The 9,094-nt window shown below is 49.9% G+C and overlaps 1 protein-coding gene across 7 annotated transcripts; it reads left to right on the top strand.

The window, feature by feature from the left end:
• The first annotated feature begins 446 nt into the window (after positions 1-446).
• Stmn4 (stathmin 4) lies at positions 447-6,922 on the top strand. Of its 7 annotated transcripts, none has more exons than XM_038310399.1 (5): positions 1,666-1,765; positions 2,333-2,413; positions 2,752-2,960; positions 3,704-3,895; positions 6,863-6,922. In XM_038310399.1, exons 1-5 carry the CDS (start codon positions 1,684-1,686, stop codon positions 6,920-6,922), a joined length of 624 nt encoding a protein of 207 aa, XP_038166327.1. In that variant the 5' UTR covers positions 1,666-1,683. The 7 variants fall into 7 exon arrangements, with proteins under 7 accessions (XP_041910048.1, XP_038166327.1, XP_038166328.1 ...); XM_038310400.1 differs by lacking the exon at positions 6,863-6,922 and adding an exon at positions 4,543-4,563; XM_042054114.1 differs by lacking the exons at positions 1,666-1,765; positions 2,333-2,413 and adding an exon at positions 447-459.
• The last annotated feature ends 2,172 nt before the right edge of the window (positions 6,923-9,094 follow it).

Raw genomic sequence — 9,094 nt, 5'->3', positions numbered from 1 at the left:
AAAGGTGGTCAAATACCAAGCAGTCTCCATGCCAAGCACTCACCACTGGTCCTCAGTGGAGCCCTGTTCCCTCTCATCTCCCAGGTATTCCCAGGCAGTTACGCTGCACAGGGAGACAGATAAATACCCCTGAGAGATGAAGTTGGGGCAACCCATATTTACACGCCTTGAGTCAGTTGTGAAGGGATCCTTGGTGTGTGAACTGAATCTACCTGGGCAGATGTGGAGGAGACAGGGGGAGGGAGTGAAAGCTGGAGAGGGGAGACCTGGAGGTCATAGCAGATGCAGTGTCCCCAAGATTCCTTGGTGATTAAAAAGGCCGTCTTTATGGTAAGAGCCTGTCAATTGAACTGGTCTCTCTTTCTTAGGGTTGGGATCGTGTTCTGAGCTGGCAATAGACATTTGCTGTGACTTTCAGTTAACCCAATCACCAGATTCCAGCCACCATGACCCTCGCAGGTAGGTACATGCATTGCTTGGTGACAGACACTATAGCGCAAGCCGTCTGTCTGTCTGTCTGTCTGTCTCTCTCTTTCTTTCTCTCTCTCTCTCTCTTTCTCTCTCTCTGTGTGTGTGTGTATGTGTGTGTGTGTGTTCCTGTGTGCTGAGATGCATGTGTATGTGTGACACTTTTGCACATGGCATATATGCATGTCCACAGACGTGTAGAGGCCAGAGAACAATGTCAGGTGTCATTTCTCTGGATCCATTCATCTTGCTGTGTTTAGAAAGGCTCCTCCGCTGGCCTGAGGCTTGTTGATACTGATAAACTGACTGGCCAGCGAGTGCCAGGGGTCTTCTTGTTCCTGCCTCCCAGTGGCTTTTACATGTGAGTGTTGGAAATCAAAACTTGGACTCGCAAGGCAAGCATTTTACCAGCTCCCCAGCCTCTTTCTCTGTGCATGAGCTCCTACAGATGCATAGGAAGAGAGGGTGGTGGGGCAGAGGCAAAGTCATTTCTGGGTGTCGAGTGGGATCCAGGCTAAATTTTTCTTCCTCATTTGCTCATTCGCATATTATTTAAAATTTTAAAGTAATATCTTTATTATAGTGTTGAAATTATGCTTTCAGGTTTTTAAGAAAAAATGAGCACCAGCATATGGTGGGGCTGGTTCTTAGGGAGTCTTGCATGTTGTGCATAAAACAGGGTTCAGTGGGGGAAAGGCTGGCAGGGGCTACCATGATGACCTGTGGCCTCCAGAGAGACTCCTGCTGTCAGGGGCACAGTTTTCTCTGTGGACAGCCACTCCTCTGGTTTGATTCCTGTGCTGGGAAGTTGTAAGGAGACTGCCAATCTGACTTCTTCTAGAGAGGGCCTGGACCCCAAGGAGAACAGCAAGGAAGTCCCCTGTATTAACTGCTTGACCCTTTAGGCAGCCATGTTGCATACTTCCAGCAGAATGAAGAGTCGAGGACCTGGTCTCTCCCTGGGTGGAAGTTGGAGATGGCGATGGGGAGCAGGGTGGGGACACTGGCCCCTGGGGTCTTTTCTAGAGGGTACTTTGCATTTGGTATTGACAGAAGAATGGGGCCAGCTGTGTGAATTGGAAGGTCAAATTTCAAGTCTGAGGAGGCCCAGACTTGGGTACTTTGGAGCCGGAAAGCCTGGGCTGACTCATGGAAGCGCTGGTTTCTAGGAACTCATCTTCACTGGTTTGCTCTCTCATAGCCTACAAGGAGAAGATGAAGGAGCTCCCACTGGTGTCTCTGTTCTGCTCCTGCTTTTTGTCGGATTCCCTGAATAAATCATCCTACAAATATGAAGGTGAGCGGGGGTTCGGCTGGGAAAGGGAAGGGGGGAGGCTTCTGTGTCCTGTGTTTGTGGGTGCCCCCCATTGACCCTTCCATCTCGTAAAACTGTGCTGGTCATAGTGTGTCTTCTTTCCCAGAGCCTGAGGGGGTCCAAGGCCAGGGGATGTGGCCTGGGGTTCCAGGTAGCAACCAGGGACTGGATTGGGCCCTCTGGAAGCACTTGCTCTTATGGTCCCTTTTGCACACTCCTTGAATAAATTGGTGCCACCAAGGATACAAAGACAAGCATAAAGACACAGAACAGAAAAGAAAACTTGGTGTGCTCAGCAGGACTTCCAGGGACAGACAGAGATGTTCCCAACAGCCCCGAGATGGAAAGAGCACTTCCTGCCTGGTGACAGTAGTGATGTCAGAGTCCCCATACCCTGTCACAGAGTACTGGATGGCCACGCTCTCACAAGGAGTGGTCAGGGGACAGTCAGGTCATCTCTTCGTTTCCGGTTGCAAGGAAGGGGTTGGGTTTGGTCCATCAATGAGAGGGGTGGTGTTTGGATGACCTGAGACCGTTTTTTCCATTTAGGCTGGTGTGGGAGACAGTGTAGGAGAAAAGGTCAAAGCCAGCGGAAAGGCAGTGCTGACTGGAGAGAAAGAAGAGAACAGGGTAGGCGGGAGCCAGGGGAGAGGTCCGCAGGCCGTCAGAGGGACCAGGGCAAGGAGGGACTGGGGGTGGGCGGTGGGTGAAATGAACTGATGTCTGTCACCAGTGAGGAACGGCAACCGCTGGCCTTCCTGTGGTTCCTGGGGACCTTGCCCAGGGATCCCAAACCTTACTCTGGCAAAGTCACTGGCCTTAGGGTCCGGTGTTCAGGATCCACCAAAGCCTAGTCGTTGGTGTGCCTTGGGACCCCAGCTTCCCTGTGTCTGTGTGCATGTGTGCATGCTCGTTGGGTCCCCAGTTGCTCCTCGGCAGGTAAGCAGCCCCAATTCTGCACTCTATAGCAGATACCGTGGACCTGAACTGGTGTGTCATCTCTGACATGGAAGTCATTGAGCTGAACAAGTGCACCTCGGGCCAGTCCTTTGAAGTCATCCTGAAGCCACCGTCCTTCGATGGGGTGCCTGAATTTAATGCCTCCCTCCCCCGACGGCGAGACCCATCACTAGAAGAGATTCAGAAGAAACTAGAAGCGGCGGAGGAGCGAAGGAAGGTTAGTGCAGATCTTTTTTTTATCTTGCTTCCTTTCACCCCAGTGTGAGCAGGGAGGAGGAGCGAGGCGGTGTCTCTGAGGGGGGTAAGGACGGACGGTGAACATGAGAATGTTTAGACAGTGCATCCTGAATGCTCGACGTAGGCTGAGGCACTACCCTGAAGGAGACAAGACCATGAATGTGCACTGGGTGAGCTTACAGTTTGCTTAGAGGCTTGGGTGTCACATTCCTATCATAGCTGACCTTGTATTCAACTTCTTTGTTTCCCATTGATTCTCATGACTCAACTCAGATGCCATTTTATCATGACATCTTTTTCATCTTTCAAGAAAAAAATGTTATCCATTGAATTCTGTGGCCCCTCCCTTTACCTCCAAGGCAGGGCTGGGTTTCAGTTATTTATTAAGAAGCATGTTGATGTCTACTAGGCTATTTGCACCCTTTCTGGGTGTCTGCAGCTGTTAATGACTTTATGTTAATATAAGATTACTTAGTATTTGTGAATGAATGCATGAAAGGAATGAATAACAAAAATGAGAGAAAAGATTCGGAAGCTATTTAGAAAAAGGGCTAAGAAAGTCCAAGATGATGGAAAGGTTTGCGGGAGGTCCCGAGGCATTGCTTCCTGCTCCTGGGCCGGAGGACCAGGTTCGGGGATGGGTCTCATCCGGGTGTGGCACTGTGCAGGCCCGATGGGAGAAATCCACCCTAAGGCGTCTTTCTCTTTCCTGGGCTCCCCTAGTACCAGGAAGCGGAGCTCCTGAAGCACCTAGCAGAGAAACGGGAGCACGAGCGAGAGGTGATCCAGAAAGCCATCGAGGAAAACAACAACTTCATCAAGATGGCAAAAGAGAAGCTGGCCCAGAAGATGGAATCCAATAAGGAGAACCGGGAGGCTCACCTGGCTGCCATGTTGGAGCGGCTGCAAGAGAAGGTAAGCGATCCTGGATTGGCAGGAGGCTCCTTCGAAGGCAAGTACACGTGACCTGTGCATCACTCTGCGGGAAGCAGCCTCTGCAGGAATGGAAATGTTTCCATCAGGCAGGGTCCTCGTCGTTCTAGGGGTAGGACTTGGGAAGTCACAGGCAAGAAGCATACGCCATTCCTTGGGTGGCCTCAGGGGGGATTTCCTAGGGTTTTACAATTGATGTTGATGACTGTCTCAGGAGCTTGCTGGCACCCTACTTTTCTAGAGAAAGCCCATCTAGTGCAAGTACCTAGGGAGGGACCTATGTCTGCACATTTCTGACTTCATCCTTGAATGGGCAGATTTGGCTTTATGAAAGATGCTAACTTGAGCATGGCTCTGAGCCAGGGGCACAACAAGCTTGGTTGACAGTGACACAGGAAAGAGGATTCTCCCCAGAGCTCTTGATAAGGGCCAGAGAACAGTCGGTTTTTCCCAATAGTCTGCCTTTGTCAATAACCAAAATGTCACCTGCATCTGAGAGGTGTGAGAGACTGGGGTTGGTCCTCCGTGTCTTTCTCTGGAAGACATGCTGGCCTCATTCTCTGAATCCCAGGCTGCCTCAGTCTCTCCTGCAGCTCCTGGGAAGCTTTAGCTCTGTGTTTTATTTCCAGGAGCCGCCTGCTGCGCGGTGACTCCCGGGACCGATCGGTGGCCTCGTCCCATGGTGAGCAGCGTGGTCCTTATTCCTTCCCGCCTACCCACCTAGAGCCTCAGGCCCTTGGCAACATTTACTAGAAAAGATCTGGCTTCATCCGGGAATGTGAGCTGCCCAGGTTCTGGAGCTGGCCAGCAGGCGGCAGCCTCACGCTCTGCCAGTCAATTCCACAAGGGACAGCAAGACTTCCCTTCTTTCGGGAGGGATACAGTCTGGGTCTGACTTAGGGCTGTTGCGGTTAATGAGAGACACCGTAGGAAAACCCAACAGCGCCTTTTCTTTTCCATACTGTGTCTCATGTATCCAAGGCTGGCTTCAAACTGGCTATGTAGGTAGCTGAGGATAGCCTGGAAATTCTGATCTTCTTGCCTCCACCTCCCAAGGGCAGGGACTCCATGTGTGTGCCACCAAGCCTGTTTTATGGAGTGTTGGGTGTTAAACCCAGGGCTCTGTGTCTGCAAAGGTAGGCGCTCTACCAGCTGAGCCATAGCTCCAGCCCCAAGACAAATTCTTGACGAAACTGCAGTTGGGATGGGAGAGTTATAGGCTTACAGACCCAATCTAAACAAGTTACAAAACTAGATTATGTTAGAGTTTGTTTATAAAACCCCTTAATTTTTATTGCAGTGCGGTCATCACGAGTCTATGAGGTAAGCAGGACAGGTGGCATATTTTTGTTCAGATGAGGAAGCCATTCCAGAGATCAGATGATTCACTGAGACCCATACAGCACACAAACAGTAGCGCTGGCCTTGGGCCCCTTGTCAGCTACAAGCGGCTGCTTTCTTGCCTGTCTCAGAGAGATTATCCTAGTATTGCTTCACAAGTTTGCAACAGCAAGGGGTTCTTTGGAGACCAAGCAAGCAGAGGCCAGAAACCTAGGGCTCTGCATAGCAACCCCCTTGGAAACAGAGGTGGAGCTGGAGGTGGAGACAAGGCTGTCTGAGGAACGACAGCTGTGTACTTCAAGAAGATGCTAAGAATTAAGATGCCAGATGAGACATTTGACAGGAAATCTTTTTTTTTTCTAGGACCTTGGTCCCCACTTGTAATTACTCACGGGAGGAGACAGGAGGCAAGGTTGAGAGCTAGGCATGTGGTTTCCCACTATACCTCTGTTCACGGACCAGGGATACCTTCAGCATCAACAATGCTGTCTCTGTGTGGGTATTATGACCAGAAGTCTTAGGCATTAAAAACCCAGTCCAGACTTACCACCTGGCTCTCTAGAGGCAAAGTCTGAGGAATGTATGGGCTTCAGGTCATGTGATACACATCAGAGTTTGAGGACCGGACCTAGTGCCTCTTGCTTTCGACCTGTGGAAATTTTTAAGACCTCTGGAGGGATAAACTTGTAGATGAAGATGTATCCTAGCAACCTTAGTGGCCTTAGTGGGTCTATTACATGTTATTCTGCCATCCAGATGTGGTAATACCAGATCATTGAGCAAGGACCCAAATATTTGTCTACTGAGCTGGAACGATGTGGAGGGCAGGTGTGGCGTGACTAGACACTTGTCAGAGTTTTGGAGGAGAACCAGCTGTGCATCTTCATCCCCATTGGAAAGATCCAAGAACTTGATGCCTGGTTAGATAAAACAGTCAGTTAAGGCCACACAGCTGTCTGGGGACGGGAAGGCAGATCTTGTCTTTTGGCCGAACTCTGTAGGTCACACAGCTGGCTGGGGATGGGACGGGAGGGCAAATCTAGTCTTTTGGCTAGATTTTGTTATGAAACAAATGGAGGCTGTCTCCCAACAAGTGTAAGGGAGTCTGTTGTCTGGAGTCAAGCACGATTTCCCAACAATTCTCCGTCAGTATGTAACCCGAGTGTCCGTCTTCAGTTAGCATTCAGTCTAAGACAACGCCAAAGAGAGGCGAGAGGAATAACGCATCTGTGATGTGTCAGGGATGCCGGCCACAGGCTGATTCTTTTCCCATTCCCACGAAACTGGCTGTTCCAAGTGGCTCCTTATATTTAGTCAAGTCAAGCGGCCATTCCAAGTGCCAGAATGACCAATGGAGGTAGCGAGAGCCTACGGTGTCTCAGAGTCCTACAGGATATGGGGACTCATTGATCCATGGGCTCTGTGTACTTGTAGGCGTACACACCTGTGTCCTGCATCTTACTTGCCTCCTTCCACCCCTCTCAGGATGGCTTCGCCGACAGCTCTGCTCTGCCTGTGGTTACCAACCTTTGCTTTCCCGTTCTCTTGCCCTCTGACCTCCCCTGGCAGCCTTGTGTGACCTGCCCTTGTCCCTCCCTTCCTTCCCAGGACAAGCACGCAGAGGAGGTGCGGAAGAACAAGGAGCTGAAGGAAGAGGCCTCAAGGTAAAGCCCAGAGGCCAAGGAAGCTTCCAGGACAGCCGGACGGCTCCCACAGCAACCTGGTTCCAGCAGCCTCGGCTGCTGGCTGCTCTCCCAGCACTGGGGTTTGGGGGGAGGGGGGTGGCCAAGGGGCGTTTCCTCTGCTTTTGGTGTTTGTATATGTAAAGATTGACCAGTGAAGCCATCCTATTTGTTTCTGGGGAACAATGACGGGGTGGGAGAGGGGACAGAAGGAGAGAGTGTCGAAAAGGAGGTAGAGATGAGCCCATGGACATTGTGACACTGTCCACTGACTGAAGACTTGGGCCAAGGCCCCCGCTTTTCACGGCTCTGCCTGGACGCCGGCCTCCAGGTTCTGAGTGGAGAGAAGATGAGAACCGAGGCAGAAGTTCAGAGTGAAGGGCAGAGTCCTGGTGGGGTAATGGCTGCAGGGCCAGCAGGACAAGCCCATCTGGATGGAGTGAGACCTGCCCTTCAGTGGGTGGTATGAGGTCTGTGTGTGTGTGTTAACTGTCATCTTTTGATCATCATGACCAATGAAACATTTACTTCCAGTCTCCAGCTCTTTATTTCCTGAATTCGCTCTTTGCAAATGGGTAGAATGTTCTAGAAATTTGGATTCCCCCTTATCTGATGGCAGGTGTCTTCAATTTTTTCCATCTAAGTATCCGATGCACTGAGTGAGGAGGGTTAGTTCATGTTAGACATTGGAATTATTAGAGGTTTTCTTTTCTCCCTCCTTTTAAAACCCATTTTGTGGGCTGTTCCTTAGTGATGGAGTGCACTGAAGTGACGAGACAAGAAAGGGCGCCCTTTCTAGCTACCGACTCACATCCTACTATAGTCCAAAGGATTCACTGTACGAAGAGAAATCTTAGCCTGTGCAAGCTGCTCTAGCAAAATACCTTAGGCGGGGCAATCTGTAAACAGCAGAAACTTACTGCTTACAGTTCCTGAGGTGGGAAGATAGAGATTAATGTGGCTGGTGAAAAGCTACTACTTTCTGCTGAGAAAAATACATGGTACCTCCTTGCTGTGTCCTCTTGTGGCGAAGGAATGAAAGGGCTCCATGCAGCTTCTTCTATAAGGGCGTTCATCCCATTCATGAGGGGGAGACCCTGACCCAATCCTCTCCTAAAGGCTCCATTGCTTGATATCATTTATTTGGGTATGAAGTTCTAATATTTGACTTTTATCATTTATTGGGGACAGCAGCATTCAGACATAGCAGAAGCCCTCACCAAGGACTTGAGATTCCAGACAGATCACAGAACATCAGTGAGGAAAGGTACTGTCTATTAGAAGAAAGCAGAAGGCCATGTTCTCTAGGACACTGGACCAGGCTGCAGGGGACCCTTCTGACTATCGTCTGAAAACAGGAATGGGGTAGAGTCTGTATGAACCAGATCCCAGTGCATCTCCATACCTTGCCTTCTGCCCTGTGTGGTTTTGTTCAGCTTTGCAAATAAACTCTTTAGTGTTGCCTTAATATTCTCTTGGCAGTGCTGTTATAAGTGAGCTTCAACTTAGGGTAGAATAACCGGAGGGTCAAAGGTGGTGGTGATGATGGAGATGGTGGTGAAGGTGATGGTGATGATGGTGGTGATGATGGTGGTGGTAACGGTGGTAGTAAAAGTGATGTGGTGATGGTGGTGATGGTGGTCATAGTGATGGTGGTGGTGATGATAATGGTGATGGTGGTAGTGATGGTTGTGTTGATGGTGGTGATGAAGATGGTGGTGGTGATGGTGGTGATGATGGTGTTGATGATGATGGTGTTGATGATGATGGTGGTGATGATGATGGTGGTGGTGGTGGTGATGGTGGTGATGATGATGGTGATGAAGATGGTGGTGATGAAGATGGTGGTGACGATGTTGCTCTCAGCTCATACTTTTTGACAACACCTATTAGATGCCTGTTTTCTAGACTTTCACATGTTTTTGAACTTATTCAATCTTTGTACCAATTGTGGGAAGAGTTGCTGCTGTTCTCCCATTTTTCAGACAAAGAAAGTGAGGCAAAGAAAGAATAAGTCGCTTGCCCAAATTCCCACACATAGAAAGTGGGAGAAGAGGGCTTGAATTTGCAGCTTGTTCCTAATGCCTGTATTTGTAGCCACCCACAGTATTCCTTTCTGGCGCATCTAAACTAGGCTGCCAGTCCCCAGGCAGGGTTT

The sequence above is a fragment of the Arvicola amphibius genome, chromosome 13 (genome assembly GCF_903992535.2).
Source record: "Arvicola amphibius chromosome 13, mArvAmp1.2, whole genome shotgun sequence".
NCBI classification, from domain to species: Eukaryota; Metazoa; Chordata; class Mammalia; order Rodentia; family Cricetidae; genus Arvicola; species Arvicola amphibius.
This window is presented reverse-complemented; position numbering and strand designations above follow the sequence as displayed.

Coding starts and splice junctions, on each gene's coding strand:
- Stmn4 (XM_038310399.1), top strand. CDS start 1,684: ATGAAGGAGCTCCCACTGGTGTCTCTGTTCTGCTCCTGCTTTTTGTCG. Junction 2,414..2,751: donor GAGAGAAAGAAGAGAACAGG/GTAGGCGGGAGC, acceptor TGCACTCTATAG/CAGATACCGTGGACCTGAAC. Junction 3,896..6,862: donor TGGAGCGGCTGCAAGAGAAG/GTAAGCGATCCT, acceptor CTTCCTTCCCAG/GACAAGCACGCAGAGGAGGT.